The 19,199-nt window shown below is 36.3% G+C and overlaps 1 protein-coding gene across 13 annotated transcripts in view; it reads right to left on the reverse strand.

Annotated features, from left to right (window-relative positions):
* The window catches only part of CFAP20DC (CFAP20 domain containing), a 269,101-nt gene that overhangs the window by 87,237 nt on the left and 162,665 nt on the right, over nt 1-19,199 (reverse strand). For 12 of the 13 annotated variants that reach the window (XM_088831654.1, XM_055414220.2, XM_055414219.2 and 9 more), the window contains 2 exons: nt 17,596-17,927; nt 6,824-7,198 (listed from right to left, as the gene is read on the reverse strand). In XM_088831654.1, the coding sequence (XP_088687780.1) occupies nt 6,824-7,198; nt 17,596-17,927 (707 nt within the window). The remainder of the gene's footprint in view (nt 1-6,823; nt 7,199-17,595; nt 17,928-19,199) is intronic. The other variant, XM_055414224.2, reaches the window with a different exon arrangement.

The following is a 19,199-nucleotide window of genomic DNA, read 5'->3' on the forward strand; positions in this document are numbered from 1 at the left end:
ATACATGTCTTTTTTATTTAAGATGCACACAATGACATCTTCAGGTTTAAAATGATTCATTCAAAATTATTTGAATGCAATTATACATGTGGAAAAGTTTAATTACCAGCTATATATATGATCGCAATATTACCCAGAGGGCTGTATTTCTTTCTTAATTAAAAATATTTGAACTTAATAATAGAGAACGCTATTAAAATATGAATAACACATTGCCAGAAAGAAGTTTACCAAGCAGTTAGCAAATCAATTTCACTAAGTGGTCCTTTAGAATTACCAGTACTCTTCCATATCAGGGGAATAGGAAGACAATTTTCCTGCACCTCATTCTGTAAGAGCCTTTTACTGTTATCATAAAGTTGTTTCACGTCAGCACTTTCAGAGAGCACAGATTTTTGACGGATGTCCACTTACACTTCCTGATTGTGGTACCTTGATACCTAAGTTGATGGCTCAGCTACATCCCATCTGCTACAGCCCAGTGAATGACACAACTATCTGACTGTTCAAGTCCCAAACTTAAATTTCATCCTAGATTCTGTTTCCTTTTTCTTACTCTTATCAGTCCTACACCCAATTATTCCAGTAATCTGCTACTTCTCTTCATCTCCACTCTGAACTATCAAGAGTACTGCCTCAACTGCCCTTGCTGCTTCTACATCTGCCCTACTGCATCCACTCTGGAGGAAGCCAAAGGAGACTGAATATAAATGTCATTGCCTTGCTTAAAAACCTTCAAAGACTTACCACTGCATTTGGAATGAGGGCCACTCTCCTCACCATGGCCTTCCTGACTTTATATGATCTGGGCCTGTTTACTTCTCTGCTCTCATTTTCTTCTAATTTCCGCCTGCCCATATGTCCCAGCTAGAGGAGCCTCTTTTATTTCTCAATGATGTTCATTTCAGGAGCTCTGAACCTACTAATCCTGATGCCTAAAACATTAGCCCCTGGTTTTTTGCATGGACGCCTTCAACTTAAACAATCTCAGTTAAAATGTTACCCACTCAGGCAGATACTAGGTAAAGTACTCACAATTCTGCCCAAACTACCACTCTATCACCCTGTTTTTTCCTTCCCAAGTCTTTATCATAGTTTAGAATCATTTTACATACTTGTTTACTTATTGTCTGTATCTTTCAACAGATATAAGCTCCCTGAGGAGAGAGGCCTCACCTTTCTTGGTCAGTGTATCGCTAGCAGCTAGGAGAACATCTGATCTGATAGGCTCTCAGCAGAACAGATGCTCTTACTTATTCAGAAGTAGAACCAGATAAGTATATCCCATTCCCTGGAGGCCCTGAATTTTAGAAACCGAGCTTAAGTGGTAGAAACCCCCACAGATGTCAGTACTGTACATATATGGACTACAGTGCTAGCCAGCAAAGGTTAATTTCACACCTAATATTAAGTCACACAAATATTAAATGGATTTCTGGTTCCACAGTAATTTGCAAAATGTTCTTGCATCAAGCATATTTCTTATGAGTCATACCAACAGAATCTTTCTAGGCCTGTTTGAATACATCATGTCTGTGTTAGAATTCAATATTGGGGAAACTCTATTAAGTACTAAAATCTTATGTACACTGAAAGAAAAAAATGTTTTCACTCAAATTAAGTCCATTTGTGGATGCAATTAAGTAAGAAGAAGAAATAAAAAAATATCCATTAATATATATAGCATATGGAACTATACTCAATATCCTGTGATAAACCATAATGAAAAAGAGAATGTATATATGTATATAACTGTGTCACTTTCCTGTACAGCAGAGATAGGCATCATGTAAACAAACTATGTTTAAATAAAAAAAAAAAACAAACTCTCAAGATTGGAGTGGAAGTAGAACTATCTATATTTGCAGTGACATGATCTCATACACAGAAAATCCTAAGGAATTCACAAAAACACTATTAGAACTAATAAATGTTCAGCAAGGTTGTAAGATCAATTGTATTTCTAGACACTAGCAATGAACAAATAAAAAAATGAAATTAAGAAAAAATTACATTCACAATTGCATCAAAAAGAATAAGGGATAAACTTAATAACAGAAGTGCAAGACTTGTACACTGAAAACTGTAACATTGCTGAAAGAAATTAAACACACAAAGAAATGGAAAAACATCCAATGGACTAAAAGACTGAAAACTGAAAGACTGTAAAATTGAAATAACCCTCAAATTGACCTAAAGATTAAAGGTAGTTCCTACCAAAACCCTAGCTGCCTTTTTTTGCAGAAACTGAGAAGCTGATCTGCAAATTCATATTAAAATGCAAGGAAAGCAGCATGCAAAAACAATCAAGATAAGAAAGAATGAAGTTCTTACTGATTTCAAAACTATACTACAAAACTACAGAAATTAAGACAGTGTGGTACTGCATAATGACAGACATACAATAAATAAAAGAACTGAGAGGTCAGAAATAAACCCTTACATGTATGGTCGACGGATTTTTAGAAATGGTGTGAGGTAAAGTACTCACAATTCAATAGGGAGACAGTTGTGTGAGACAATTCAATAGGGAAAGGACAGTCCTTCAACCAATGGTGCTGGCACAACTGAATACAAACATGCAAAAAAACCCACAAAACTGTAGCTGAATATCTATTTCCCACTATATACAAAAATTAACTCAAAGTAGATCATAGAATGAAACGGAAACAGGAGTACATTTTTGTGACTCTGGATAAGGCAACGATTTCTTAGATGTAATTCCAAAAGCACAAGCAACAGAAGGAAAAAAACAAACTAGACTTTATAAAAATTAAAATCTTTTGACCTTCAAAAGACACCATCAAGAAATGAAAAGACAACCTACAGACTGGGAGAAAATATTCGCATAGCATATATCTGACAAAGAACTTGTATCTGAACTCTTACAACTGTACAATAGAAAGACAAAAAAATCCAATTAAAAAATAGGTAAAGGATCTGAATAGGTGTTTCTCTAAAGGAGATACACAAATGGCTAATAAGCACATGAAAAGATGCTCAATATGTTTAGTCATTAGAGAAAGGCAAACCAAAGCTACAATTGAGATACCACTTCACACACACTAGTATGGCTTAAATAAAAAAGACAGACAATAAGAAGTATTTATTATGATGTGAAAAAATTGCCCTATTGCTAATGGAATTGTAAAATGGTAGAGACACTTTGGAAAACAGTTTGGCAGTCGGTTACAATGTAAAGTTCCACATGACCTACCAATTCTAATCTTAGGTATATACCCAAGAGGACTGAAAACATATGTCCATACAAAAACTTTGACATGAATGTTTATATTGGCATCAATTCATAAACAGCCAAAAAGTGGAAACAACCAACTGTCCATCAGCAGATGGGCAAATAAACAGGGTATATCCATATAGTGATTTATCATTCCTGCATTAAAAGGGGTGAAATGTTACAACATAGATGGGACCTTGAAAACAGTATGCTAAATTAAGGAAGTCAGACGTAAAAGATCGCATATTATATGATTATATTTAAATGAAATGTCCAGAATAGGCAAATCCATAGTGACAAAAACTAAATTAGAGGTTGCCAGAAATTTGGGGGGAAGGAGGTATGAGGAGTGACTGTTAATGGGTATGGAGTTTCTTTTGGGGTGATGAAATGATCTAAAATTAAATAGTACTGATGGTTATACAATTCTGTAAACATTTGTAAGAAAAACGTTGATGTCTATATTGTATGAATTAAATCTCAGTAAAGCAGTTATTTATTTATTTTTCTAAATCACTCTGTGGTTTTCCAGGATCTGAAGTAAAATCCCTTTGTAGAGTTAGTAAACACATGGCATTCTTGAGGAAATTAGTTTTCATAGATTTTTAGCAGCAAACATCAAGCAGGGAGAATGTCAATTATCCTCTCACTAGGACCATGAAGTTCTTTTTTAAAAAACAAGGGTTCTCTGGAAGAACCCTTCATTCCCATTGTAAATTCACTTTGGAATGGGATAGAATGCCTATGCCTTCAATAATTTTATGTCCTGTTAAACTGAGATTATCACACTCACAAACATGAGGCACAGATTGTAACGATCATGTGGGCTGATAGAGAGTAAATTTTATTAGCTTGAATTTTGACACTGAGGTCAAACCTCTGTGCACAAAAGGGAAGTAGATCCTTTGTGTCTTTATCCCCTCAAAAAAGATAAAGCTCCTTCTCTAATTCCAGTGAAGTGATTGCTCTGTCAAACGGAAGAAGAATGTCTCAGAGGGCTCTCGTGTGGAACACATACCTGTCAGGCTTGTGTTTGCAATCTGCACTGAGCAGCTCTAAGAAGGGTTTCCCAAGTGGTTTCTGAGAACTGTCTTATCCTAAAAGCTTCTTAAGATAATGGGTGAGGGAAAGTCTCCAGCTCTCTCTCCAAACTTTGGTCCCTTTCCTCCTTTCATTATTCCCTGGTATCATCAGAGAGCACTATCTTTCAGCCAGTATACTTTGCTGAGTGGACAGGTACTTAAAGTTCATTTGGGCCGGAGGCTCCCAAGCTCGACAACCATTTCTAATAAAAACTTTATTCAATAAAGTAGGTATATATAAAAAAACGTACTTTGACATAATTCAAGTCATATATGACAAACTCAGCTAACATCACACTTGATGGTAAAAAACTGAAAGCTACCCCTCTAAATTCATGAAAAAGACAAGATGCTCAAGGATGACCATTCTCACTACTCTTATTCAACGTAGTACTGGAAGGCCTAGCCAGAGTAATTAAGCAATAAAATGAAAGACAAGGCATTCCAGTTGGAAATAAAGGAGTAAAACTGTCACTATCTGCTGATGACATGCTTTTATATACTTGTTGCTGTTGCTCAGTCGCTATGTCTGACTCTTTCTGATCCCATGGACTACAGTAGATCAGGCTTTCCTGCCCTTCACTATCTCCTGGAGTTTGGTCAAATTCATGTCCCTTGAGTTGGTGATGCTATCTAACCATCTCATCCTCTGCCTCCCCCGTCTCCTTCTGCCTTCAATCTTTCCCAGCACCACAGTCATTTCCATTGAGTCAGCTCTTTGCATCAGGTGGCCAAATTATTGGAGTTTTAGCTTCAGCATCAGTCCTTCCAATGAATATTCAGGGTTGATTTCTTGTAGGATTGACTGGTTCGACCTCCGTGATGGCCAAGAGACTCTCAAGAGTTTCTCCAGCACCACAGTTCGAAAGCATCAATTTTTTGGCACTCAGCCTTCTTTACAGTTTAACTCTCACATCTATATATGACAATTGGAAAAACCATAGCTTTGACTATGTGGACCTTTGTTGGCAAAGTGATGTCTCTGATTTTTAATACACTGTCTAGGTTTGTCATAGCTTTTCTTCCAAGGAGCAACAGTGTTCTAATTTCATGGCTGCAGTCATCATCCAGTGATTCTGGAGCCTTTTTATATACAGGAAGACCTTGAGGCTTCACCAAAAAAACCCCATTAGAAATAATAAAACAAATACAGTATAGTTGCAGGGTAAAAAATCAATGTACAAAAAAATCAATTGCATTTCTACATGCTAACAATGAGCTAGAAGAAAGAAATGCTAAGAAAACAATCCCGTTCACAATCACAACAAAAAGAAATAAATTTAAACAAGAAGGTGAAAGACCTCTGAACCATAAGATATTGTTCCGTTCCGTTCCATCGCTCAGTCGTGTCCGACTCTTTGCGACCCCGTGGACTGTAGCCTACCAGGCTTCTCTGTCCATGGGATTCTCCAGGCAAGAATACTGGAGTGGGTTACCGTTTCCTTCTCCAGGGGATCTTCCCGACCCAGGGATCGAACCCGGGTCTCCTACATTGGAGGCAGATGCTTTAACCTCTGAGCCACCAGGGAAGCCCAAGATATTGTTCAAAGAAGTTGAAAAAGACACAAATAAATGGGAGGATATTCCATGCTCACAAACTGGAAGAATTAACATTATTAAAATGTCCACATTATCATAAGTAATCTACAGATTCAATGCAATCCCTATCAAAATCCAAAGAAATAAAAAATAAAAAAAGAAATATTAGTTGACAGGAATGATATATATGTATATATATATGTCTATCACCTTACTAAGTAATCCACTATAACATGCTTACAACATAACTGAACCAAAGTTTTACACTGTAACACATACAGAATACTTAGTACATGGCAAATCAGAAAAACTTTACTGCTTAAAAAAAGGAATATAAATGTCAATTTTTCTGTATAGCCTCATTTGTTCTCTAGTTTTCTAAGTGCAGCTATGGGGGAATTGAAGGAAGAATAGTACTCATATGAAGGAAAAAAATCAATCTGATGGACATGAATATAGTCACCAGGCTAGCCTAGGGATTTATTCAATGACAGTGCTTTACTGTTAACCTTCACTCATATCATTTATTATTTGGGGAACGGCTGTAAAGAGACCAGAAAGTGAACAGAATAATGATGTTTTTATGACTCCTAATGTAGATTGTTATTGAAAATCTGTCAATTTTACTGGCAAGCCTTTGGCTCAAAAATAAGATCTTCATTTATAATTTGCAGGCAGTGATAACTCAAATTATGAGAAGTAACTGGGAAATAAAAAGTAACTATTATGATAATTATCTTTCTCATTAAAAACAAGAGGCATTCTATTATCACTGGGATGTGCAAGATACTCTTTAACAGCTGCTGCTACTGAGCTAAAACACATCTAAATAGGAAAGAAAATGCATTAGTGATCACCCAAATGATAAAAAATAGATACTGCTGAAAATGTGTGCAAAGTGGAACAGAACAGAACCCAGCAGGATGTACTGCCCACATATGTAAACCAGAACGAAACCACTTACAGATAATTCAGCAATCGGTTTCAACTTCTCCTCTGAAATTTCCTTTAGGAAGGTTTTGTTTATTGAAGCTGACACTTCATGGGCTGGTAGGTCCTTTGCTTTAGTAATATGATCTGGAATTTTCAGAGAGGACTCATGTCTTCCAGGTGGAGAAAGGGATGGTGTAGGCACAAAACTCGTTTCAAAGTCTTTTATATCTATCTGTTTCACCAAGGAATTCTGGTTTTCTGAAGTTCTTCCTTCTGCATACGCATTTTTTAGATATTCTTTACTTGCACACTTTGCAGCCTTCCCCAGCATGCTCTCTAACGTTAACTGAGTTAACCCTGGAGGACTAGTTGTTGGGCCTGGAGAACCCTGGACACTGTGGTTATCCTACACAGAAGAACAAAGGGAAATTACTTTGAGCTGAAACTTGTGGTGAATAAGTTACCGAATATAAGTTCTTAATAAGTTCATGTATTCTCTGAATAAAGCAAAAGAATACATACATATACACATACAATTTTATTCTGTAATAATAAATAAAAAAACTAAAAACAGCAATGCAAACAGGTATAAATCATTTGCTATGATGCCTTGCTATGTTTGCCTCTGGTCTTGGTAAGGCATGTATTTTTACCACTGAGTAATAAGAGTACATTTAGGAAATAGTAGTTCAAATATATTCATTTCAAAGAAAGTATAAAAAAGAAGAGGATCCATACAAGACGAGAGAGAGAAAGTCACTTAGTTGTGTCCGACTTGTTGTGATCCCATGGACTACACAGTCCATGGAATTCTCCAAGCCAGAATACTGGAGTGGGTAGCCTTTCCCTATTCCAGGGGATCTTCCCAACCCAGGGATCAAACCCAAGTCTCCTGCATTGCAGGTGGATTCTTTACCAGCTGAGCCACAAGAGAAGCCCAAGAATACTGGAGTGGATAGCCTATCCCTTCTCCAGCGGACCTTCCTGACCCAGGAATTGAACCAGGGTCTCCTGAATTGCAGGTGGATTCTTTAACAACTGAGCTATCAGGGAAGTCCATAAGAAGGATCCATAAGAAGTTACCTAAAATATCTAGGATATGTATGCTTTAGCTTTCCGATAAGCTAATTCCAAGAGAAACTAATTCCATGAGAAGAAAAAGAACAAGAACTTACAGAATTTACCTTATTTAAGTAGGGAAATGCTACTCTTTTAACACGCTGGCATATCAAAGTATTTTAGCCTTATATTGTTGTATGGAAATTTTACTGTTAAACAGCAATAGATAATAGAACATGTTTTGTGAAATATTTTTCTTAAATGAAAATGTCAATTATAGAAAGTACTTTTCCACAAGACGTGAACCTCACTAAATATAATCATTTGGAAAGTTAAAACTAAAAGCTGGAAACCTTTTACTAATGTATAGTTCTGAAATCAGCCCTAACAATTTTAATATTTAAAACCTGAGAAAGGAGATACTACAAATGAAAAACATCAATGGCCATGAAGGTAAATAACAAAAAAGAGAAATATGGTGCTGTTTCACTTGGTATTTTCCTGCTATAAAACAATAAATATAAAGAAAAAGTAAATGTGATAATCATTTATACTTGTCATAAGATTTTTCTAATTTGTCTTATTTAAATGTGTAATAAGCAAACTTAAAACAGAAAAAATAATAAAAGCAGAGTACAATTTAAAGACATTATCTGATGTCTGAGATTGTACTATCTTACATTTTGTTTCAGTAAGCTATTCCAGTATCCTTTCATTTACAGCTGCATAGAATCAAATATTTGTTTTTTCCAAAGTTTGGCATTTTTAAAGAAAATATTTGTATGACTGATAAAACTGGTCAGCTTCTTCTGAATGTTTGGCCATCATACACCTCAAGATATAGATCACTGTCTGAGGTGAAATTTCCGTTTCAGTAGAAGTTAAGTATCTGTAAAGGTGAGATAGAATTGCTTTAGGTTGGACACTGGACAAGAGAAGAATTTATCGCATCTTTTAATTAGAAAGGACTCATCTGTCTGTGTGTCTGTCACTGTTCTGTCTCTCTTCCCTTCTTCCTCATCATAGGATAGGTGCTGCTGTAGGCGCTGCAGATGGTGGGAACAGAATGGCAGGCCAGAAGTTAAACCCTGCCATCCAGGATCTTTGCCTGAAAACCAACAAAGGGTCACTGAGTAATTTGATGGGGGTAATGTCATGATGGCACAAAACAGAAGGCGTGGGGATGAGTTTGAATTTGTATGGATATTGCTTGTGGATATCAGAAGTGTCTGGGGAGATAGTAGCAAGGGAGGCAATTATGAGAATATTAAATTGTAATGATTAGAAATGCTGAGGTGGCTGTGGTAATTCAATGATGGTGACAATGGAGGAAGGACTGATTGGAGAGTTCTGTAGAAGGCAGAGTATGTTGTACTTGGTGCATTGGGGAAGCTTTTACATGGAGTCTGTGATTTCTAATCCTGTCATGTTATGATTCACCTTTCTTGTGGAAAGCAGTTGGGATCATCAGACAACTGTGCTCTCAAGAAAGGTATACTTGCATCTAAGAACCTCTCCTAAGAAACAGCTTGCCTATCTGTAGTAAAGAAAGAACTGCAGAGTGTCTAAGGAATCTTTTACAAACATTTCTTCTTGGTATTCATCCTGGGTCTCGTTTTCTTTGTCTATGTTGACTTGATCTTCTGATATATTTATTTCCTTATAAATGATGGAGGAGAACTTTATTGTTCAGAGTGCCAGATAGGGGAAAGAAAAAAATGGTAATTGGATGTCAATCCATGGGACTTACTTTATGTCCCAAGTGGAAAAATAAGAAGTCTAAGAATATTTCTGCCCTTGTGAAGTACCACATGGCTGAGCTGCAGGCACTGGGCAACTCTTTTTGCTGTACATTTACTGAGTAAGCTTATCCTTCACCATATCCTGGGAACCCTAAGGATATTTATATGATAGAAGAACTCTGCCTTCAGGCAGAAGACTGGAAAGAGTGCAAGAGACCTGAAAAATACCTCATGCTCTGAATTACTACAGAATGGAGTGGTGACTCTTGTAATTTTTGTTTCACAGAGACAAAAAGAGAATAAAGGTTAGCCAGTTTTCTAGAGAAAGGTAAACAGAACACAGAACAAACATCTTTCAAGCCTTAGTTTTAAGAAAGTGCTAGTGGAACTAGGAATGATTTTTAACAATTCAGTCTGGTTGTTAGACAGTGTTACATCTTTTCCAACTCTTAAAAAAAATCCAGTCTAATTTGTTATAATTGTTATATACAATTGACAGTGGGATTTCTGTGACCAAAATACCCTTTACTTATTCATTTCCATCATGTTTTCACAATAAAAAATAAGGACACGTACTGTGAATTTAAAACATATTATTGGTCAACAGATTCCCCTTAACAAAAACTGGCTGGTTACAGGGAAAAGGTATAATTACAACTCTTTGGATCAGAATCTCTGGATCACTATGGGATTCCATTTTGTATATGACATAGGGGGAAATTGTGAGCTTTTGCAATAACATTAGTTCAATAAATATTAAGCTCCTATTATGTGTAAGGTATTTTCTAGGAATGATATATAAGATACACAGGTAAGAAGAACAAGGACAGTGCCCTCGAGAGGCATAAAGTCTAGTAGCAGAGGGGTAGATACCTACAAAAGTAATAATTTCATAAGATAGAAGGAAGTAAATTTCATTTAAAACTTTCAGATGTACTATTATGAGGACTGGTCTTCCCTGGTGGCTCAGTGGTAAAGAATCTGTCTGCAATGTGGGACACACGAGTTTGATCCCCCTGGGTCAGAAGATCCCTGGGAGAAGGCAACCCACTCCAGTACTCTTGCCTGAAAAATTCCATGGACAGAGGAGCCTGGTGACTACAATCCATGGGGTCGCAAAGAGTTAGACATGACCAAAGCAACTTAGCACTCATGCAAGCAAATGCAAATAACTGTGCTCTTTAGTTGACAACCAAATTATATACCCGTACCATCTCTATTGTCTGCTAGTGATGTTGATCATCTAAAAGTTTTTGTCAGTTCACAAATTTCATCACTAAAACATTCAACAGAAGTATTTTTGTCTACATGCAAGTGTATTTTTTTCCATCTGTAAGTAGGTCAGAGTACAGCCTTTTCTTCTTTATGCAAGTTTACTCAGATGTATTTCCTTTTGTATGGCATGAGCAGGGATTATGTACACAGAACTATTCATGAGTATGTAAAGGGACATTCATCTCACATTTTCCCTAAGATATACCCTGATTTGGAAATGGGCCAAGAAATGGACAGATTTAGCTATGTTCCTGATAAGCATTCATTCTCTTCATAGTACTGAATTTTCATGGTAATATGTTTCTATGCTATTTTAAATACATGGAAAAGACAAATAAGTGGAGAATCTGGACAGAGCACAAAAGGCTTGCCTATTTTGGCTGTCCTGGAACCAATAAATCTGATCTCTCCCAATTTTGAAGGAGGAATGAGGATAAATGGGAAAGGCAAGACAATATATGAGACTAATACTTTGATTTAAGTTGGGTCAGCTTCTATTTTAGAAAGGAAATAGATGGAAAATAAAAAATAGTATTTCTTAGTAGTGGTGCACTGACAAAACCTTTCTCTTTTCTTCAGTAATGTTTCGACTTACTAAAATAGATTATCTAGGCATAAATGACTTTTATTACTTTCATATATGTAACATGTGGGCTTGACATGCTTTTGGATTAACCTGTACTAAATAACATATATATTTATTATATGCATAAGAAGTTCACTATAATCTGAGTTACTATGATCTGATTGAAAAGTAACCACTTTCACTGATTTGGTTTATCACTGAACTACTGAAAACTGGCATAGCAACTGAATAAAATTTGTCAGAATAGTAAAGGATTTGGTATGCCATTTTCATATACCAATCATGTGTTCATCTGTTTCTCAGAAGAACAAATACAAAATCTTTTTGATTTAACTTATTTTCTAAAAAGTCCAAATCTCTTGAACCGTTTGTCTTTTGGGCTCAGAAACATTTGTTTGTTAGATATTCAATCAGGCCCCAGTGCTAGGAACATCAATAGAGTTTGTCTGATTAACTGTAGCACAGCATATGTATGCTGAAGATGAGAATGATTTCCCAAAGGACCCAGCACTTCCTCTGCTGAACTACGTTTTTTGAAAGGACATGCAGATGGGCATTTGGACAATAATTTCTGGATGCATAAAATGAATTGCTCTTGCTGAGTTGTAATTTTAAAAAGATAATTTTAATGACTCTTGAGGGCCATCTACTTGGAGCAGATGGGACCCAGGCTCTTTTGTATCACACCTTTAATGTTGAGTGATTCAGGATAGAACTCTTGTTTTAGCCTTTGTGTAATAAAAGGGGATGATCATATTTATTTATATTCCAAGTGTCTTTTTTAATTCAGTCCACCGTGAAAAAAGTCTTATATAACATTATTAAAAGTTCTCAACAAACACATCTGCAATATTCCACATACACTTTTGATGGCAGTTCTGAATTTGTAACTGAGATAGAGTCAGCAGGAGTTTCTACTTTTGTCTAATGTTTTAGTGATTAAATATGGGAACTGACAGAACCTTTTAGTTGAACAGCACTAGCAGACAATAGAGATGATGCAGATATATAATTTGTCAACTAAAGAGCACAATTATTCACACAAATACAGCTAAAGGTATGAGTCATAACATCTTTATAAAAAAATAATTTCTTCTTTGATGACAGCAAGATCAACCATTCAAATGTATCTTAAAAGTCTTCACTAACAACTGTCCCTAAGGAGTATTTCTTCTTCTACCTCTTGAATTTAATAGGAAACTATTAAAATACTGCCAAAGAAAATAAAAGGAAGATGTGACTGTTTTTAACAACCAACTAACTTGCAGCATGCTTGTTATTACAAGGACCTAAGCAAATTACTTATGTAGAGTCCCTTGGACTGCAAGATCAAATCAGTCCATCCTAAACGAAATCAGTCCTGAGTATTCACTGGGAGGACTGATGCTGAAGCTGAAACTTCCAATACTTCGGCCACCTGATGTGAAGAACTGACTCATGGGAAACGACACTGATGCTGGGAAAGATTGAAGGCAGGAGGAGAAGGGGACCACAGAGGATGAGATGGTTGGATGGCATCACTGACTTGATGGACATGAGTTTGAGAAAGCCCTGGGAGTTGGTGATGGACAGGGAGGCCTGGTGTTCATGGGGTCGCAGAGTCGGACATGACTGACTGAACTGAACTGAACTGAAACATCTTTACCTGCAGCCGATGATGCCTCACAGACAAATCACAACAGAAGTTACAGGGACGGTATTGGATGGGCAAATATCATCATGAGGATATTTGGGGAAGATAATGAGATTCCTTTACTTGTTCAAGATAAAAATATATTTTCCTTATAAGCTAGACTTCATGCTCTTTAATTGAATAAAACAAAGATTTTTTTGGTGAAAATTCTTATTTATAACCAAATAGTTATCTGCAAATATTTATCTTTTAGCAAAAGCTGTATGATGTTATTTTAAGGAGACAAAGAGTTTTATAACCTACGCTATGTGCCTATAACAAAGAAGGGCCAAGTTACAGGAACTAACTTTTTCAGAGAGGAAAAAAGCTTCAAAAGATAATAATAAAGATATACAGATGCGAACAGCCTAGAAAAATTACTCACATGGAATAAATATTAAATTTGCCTGGTAGGTTTAGAGAGTACGTTATTTTGTAACTCATGATATACAGAAATAAAAATGCAAGCAATACACTCAAAATAGAATTCTTCCATTTTTTTCCAAGAAGTAAACTGACATTTAAAGTTTTTTAAAGGCTACACAGAAATATAAGTGGCCTCATGTGGAGTAAATATCATTTCTATTGTGAGTATGTAAATGTGTGTGAGAATGTAACTCAAAATTATTAGTCAAGCATGTAGGGGTGACAGGGTAACAGTGTACATGCCATCAGGAAGAAAAAATGAAATAGTTTAACTACTGAGTGTTAAAAAACAACCCTTGAAAACAACAGTAACAGGAAAGCTGAGAGAAAGGGCTAAAATGATCCTTTTAATTTGTTGTTTGTAAATCTGTCCTTGATAGGCTTCAACAGAGTTAAATGAAGAGAAGATCTGGAAGATTCCTAGCTAATTTGAACATAGTAAATAGTCAGTCTACAAAAGTCATGTCCAAATATGGATAATTCTTTGGCTCAAATGTTCTCGTTTGGACTGTTATGTAAGACAAATTACCTAGCTTTGTAACTATCTACTTTAGCATGTGATACACAGACAGGGTTTAGGGAAAAATGACTATATTTCTAGACAAAAACTGAATTAGAGAAGTAATAAAATATTAATATAAAGCTATCTATTTCAAATTACAAATTGCATATGTATACTTGAAGCCACACTGGGAATAATGGCATAAAAAACAAAATAGTGATGATAATATTAACATGCTCTTTTTTTTTTTAAGATGCTATAATCCTACGAAAGGTTTTAACAGCTTTCCTAGAAAATTCATTTTACATGGTATTCCTGATTTTACAACTCACCACAAGATATATTTCCATAATGTGTCTTCAAATAAGAAGTACCAAATCCAAATTAATTGAGTATCAGGAAAATTAGTGTTATATATCTGTCTAGGGAATAAAATATATAGTAAAGCAAAGATTAAAATGATATAAAAAATAAAAACTATGCTTTTGAGTCTTTCACATTAATGAAGATCTCAAAGGTGAACTGATGATTAGGAACTTAAATTACAAAAACCATTGTCTTAGCACTGAAAGCTTATTTTAATTAGTCTTTAGTATCATAAGTGTATTTTTTTCTGTATCATGATAACATGATTTTGCCTATTTTTTTTTTTGCTTCTGAATACATCTCATCAGTTTAGTTCAGTCGCTCAGTTGTGTCCAATTCTTGGTGACCCCATGAATCACAGCACGCCAAGCCTCCCTGTCCATTACCAACTCCCGGAGTTCACTCAAAGTCATGTCCATCGAGTCAGTGATGCCATCCAACCATCTCATCCTCTGTCGTCCCCTTCTCCTCCTGCCCTCAGTCTTTTCCAGCATCAGGGTCTTTTCCCATGAGTCAGCTCTTCGAATCAGGTGGCCAAAGTACTGGAGTTTCAGCTTTAGCATCAGTCCTTTCAATGAACACCCAGGACTGATCTCCTTTAGGATGGACTGGTTGGATCTCCTCACAGTTCAAGGGACTCTCAAGAGTCTTCTCCAGCACCACAGTTCAAAAGCATAATTCTTTGGTACTCATCTTTCTTTATAGTCCAACTCTCACATCCATACATGTACTTGGATGCAATCTCAAAAACAACAGAATGATCTCTGTTCGTTTCCAAGGGAAACCATTCAATATCACAGTAATCCAAGTCTATGCCCTGACCAGTAACGCTGAAGAAGATGAACAGTTCTATGAATACATATAATTTCCCTTTAAAAATATTTGAAGTCTAACATCAAACAGTCTTTCAACTACAAGTTGCAAACTTCATAATAAGTAATGTAAATTATTACTAATTTGTCCACCATTACTTATAGCATGACATTATATTTTCCTTAGGTACAATAGTGTTACTCTAAGAATACTGCATTCTAAAATAATGCAACTAATAGTAAGAATGTCTAAATCAACTTATTTTTCTTCAAAGACTATATGTAAATAAACATTTATAACATGAAATCTAATTTTCCATTGACTTATGTAATTAATAAATGGAAGACATAATCCTACAGAAAAATAACTTACAAAAATCCCCCAAACAAACCAATTTGATAAAAAAGGGATCAAGACAACCTATAGAACTTGTTTAAACATAGTCCAGCACTTTTGTTGGTCATCTGTATTTTAGTTTGTGTCTTGTTATTGCCTCTAACAGCAAAGCTTGCATGTTATAGAAGTCTTCTGCCCTTCTCTCTGGCTGCCCACTCTCGGTAGGCTCTGACTAAAGGTGGAACAGGACAGGTGTTAGCAATGAGATGGTCATACTACAGACTCAAGCCATCTTCTGATGATCTTGGCACAGGGGTGACCAGAGAGCTATGTCAATCACAGCTTTGAAAATGCATAATAAATTAATTTCCAATTTCATGTAGTTGGTAACAAGTACATGTCTGCATAATAAATGGTGTAGGGTGTCAGAAGTTGAGTAGTTAGTAGTAAAAGAAAGCATATAAAGGGAAAACAAATTGGAATATTCAGAACTAGTATTCTTCATTTTCTCCAAAAGCTCTATTGCTTCTTCTCAAGGCTCATCGTTCATTATAGGTGGAGAGGTCTCTTCCTAATGTGGTGTTATTTAAAGGGTAGTTTCCACATAATACTTCCCTCAAAGTTTCCAAAGAACTGTCACTTCCCATCTGCCATAAAACTGCCACCATCACAATAACTCTTCTGACTCAGGCAAGTTGTGCACATGCAAAGGGGATGGGCCTACCCAGTTAACAAAATGGTATGATTTGCAGGTTAGCTAGCTAATACTGCAGAGGGATTGACAGTTGGGATGGAAGCAACATAGATGCTGAAAGCAAATGTTCATTTTACAGTTTACAGGTTAATTTTATTCAGGGTGAAAGGGACAAATTTTTCCCAACACATTTAAAATGTACTATTTATTCATTTATGCATAAAGCGGTTTGCAGTAGGTTTATGTTTGGTTTGACTAACAGTGTCATCATACTCAGAAGCAAGAATGTTATAAAAAAGGATTTCCCCATGCACTTTTGCTACAGAAACTCATTAAAAGTTGGAAAAAAATCATAACTATTGTCTGAACAATCTCATCATATTCTCAACTGGTTCTGAAGGTAGGAGTTATGGACTTACATATTTCCCCTTGTCCAAAGGGGTATTCTTAATCAGATATAGCTGTTAAAAATAAGTTTGTAAGCATATTAACATGTTTTCCTAATTATTTCTATAATTTCTACATATAAATAATTTGTACAATTTCACTAAATCATAACTTCACTATAATCTGCTATTATTTTTTTCTAGAAAATATCAATGCCTATCAATAAAGAATAATGCTAAAAATATTTCACAAATTCATTTTCTATGGAGAAAAAGAGGTATAATATATTAAGTTTTAAACAAATGTATCAAACTCCATTCAGTTTGGTATTTCACAAGGTATTAAAAACTTTTTATGAATTTATTGATTTATGAGATACATTTGTCTTCTAAATAATTGCAAACAGAAAACCTCCTATAAGGCAAGTCCCAGCAGTAATCCATGATTCATTATCACAACTTTAATTGGCACAGCTCTTGAAATTCTGGGACCATATGGAAAATAATGAGTCCTAATAGGTCTAAGGTGAGAAGATGGCAGGGGAGTAAGGAAGGCAGGAAGCTGTCAACTCAGAGTGCTTAGCAACCGCAACACAATTTCCCCGGAGATCTAGAACAATATGTTCTCAGTGTTTTACTGGTCATGCTATCATATAACTAAACTGCATAATATTTCTCATTCTGTGAGACAAAGATTAAAATGAAAAAACAAAATCAAACCAAAAACTGGTTTCCATAATTAAAAATGAAATTGGCTGACTGTTAATAAAAAAGGCAACAATTTAGAGTTACCATAACAACCTGAGGCAACTGTTGACTGACACTGCAATCTGCTGCATTTTTATAAATAGCAGTTGATTCCCCCTCTTTCAACTAGTTTTAGTGTTTAGTTGGAGCGAATAGAACAACTGTACTTTACAACTATTTCCCTCATCAGGCAATGTACCTCTTGGTTGCTGTCACCACCGTAAAAATCTTCCTCTGTTTGGGTGTCACTCCTTGTCACACTGGTATCTTCTTTTAGATCCAAAGTAAACGGGCTCCCTTCTGGGGACATACTCTGAGTCTTTCCGTGAGGTGCTGATCGTGGTCTGGATGAAAAAGTGAAAACATCCTTTGGAACAATCAGGGTTTCCTCTGTCTGTTGATCTTGTTCACTTTCTTTGCTGGCTTCTAGCCACACGCAAGTATGGCAGGAGTCTTCATCCAGAAGTAGAGACTGTGTGGTAGAGGCCAAATAGGGGATGTGATCGCCATTTTCAGGAAATACCCACTCATCTGACAATTGCAAAAGATGACAGAAGTTAAGAGTAGCGTTCCATAAGCATTATATTAGGTAGGTAGCTGGAGTAACATTTCTTGTTGTTGAAACAGGTTTATCAAATAATGCAAAAGCCAAGGAAGGTAATTTATCCCCCATCTTGTAACCTAATAAACTTTTAACCCACATTCCAGGGACGGGGGAGCCTGGTGGGCTGCTGTCTATGGGGTCACACAGAGTCAGACACGACTGAAGTGACTTAGCAGCAGCAGCAGCAGTGCTCAGAGCTATGGGCAACTCATTTGTACTTACTTCCTCTCCATCTGAGTTCAAACACTGGCCAGGAAATTTGGAAGTCTGAAATAATTATCACCTATCTTGCAGCAAGTTATTTATAGTACAGTCTCATTAATTTGATAATCCAGAGGGGAGGAATCTTCCAAATTTAAAAGGGTTTGAGTTAGGAATTTCTTTTAATTTCAGGAGGACAGAATACTTAAGCTCTTTAAATAAAATGTCTGGGCCTTGTTCAGATTACAAAACTGCAGGAGGAGAAAAAAAACAAACTACAAAAAGCTGACAGTCTTTCCCTCTCCATTCTACTGATTGGAATAAGACAATTCATAAACTAAACTGAGAAGAACTGTCAAGTAATAGTAAGTCCACAGAAATATTTGTTAGTGTGACTGGTGAATTCTGCTGCTGAAAAGGACCTTTGGGTTTAATTTTAATAGTATATTAAAAAGCAGAGACAGTACTTTGCCAACAAGGTCCATCTAGTCAAGGCTATGGTTTTTCCAGTGGTCATGTATGGATGTGAGAGTTGGACTGTGAAGAAAGCTGTTCGCCGAAGAATTGATGCTTTTGAACTGTGGTGTTGGAGAAGACTCTTGAGAGTCCCTTGGACTGCAAGGAGATCCAACTAGCCCATTCTAAAGGAGATCAATCCTGGGTGTTCATTGGAAGGACTGATGCTAAAGCTGAAACTCCAATACTTTGGCCACCTCATGTGACGAGCTGACTCACTGGAAAAGACTCTGATGCTGGGAAGGATTGGGGGCAGGAGAAGGGGACGACAGAGAATGAGATGGCTGGATGGCATCACCGACTCGATGGCCATGAGTTTGAGTTAACTCCGGGAGTTGGTGATGGACAGGGAGGCCTGGAGTGCTGTGATTCATGGGGTCGCCAAGAGTTGGACACGACTGAGCGACTGAACTGAACTGAACTGAACCGAAGAGTGTTTTGATATGAAAATCTTTCCTGCACATTTTTGTTTTCTTAAAAAA

The sequence above is a fragment of the Moschus berezovskii genome, chromosome 24 (assembly GCF_049115385.1).
Source record: "Moschus berezovskii isolate FMDL1 chromosome 24, NW_MosBer_1.0, whole genome shotgun sequence".
In the NCBI taxonomy this organism is placed as follows: Eukaryota; Metazoa; Chordata; class Mammalia; order Artiodactyla; family Moschidae; genus Moschus; species Moschus berezovskii.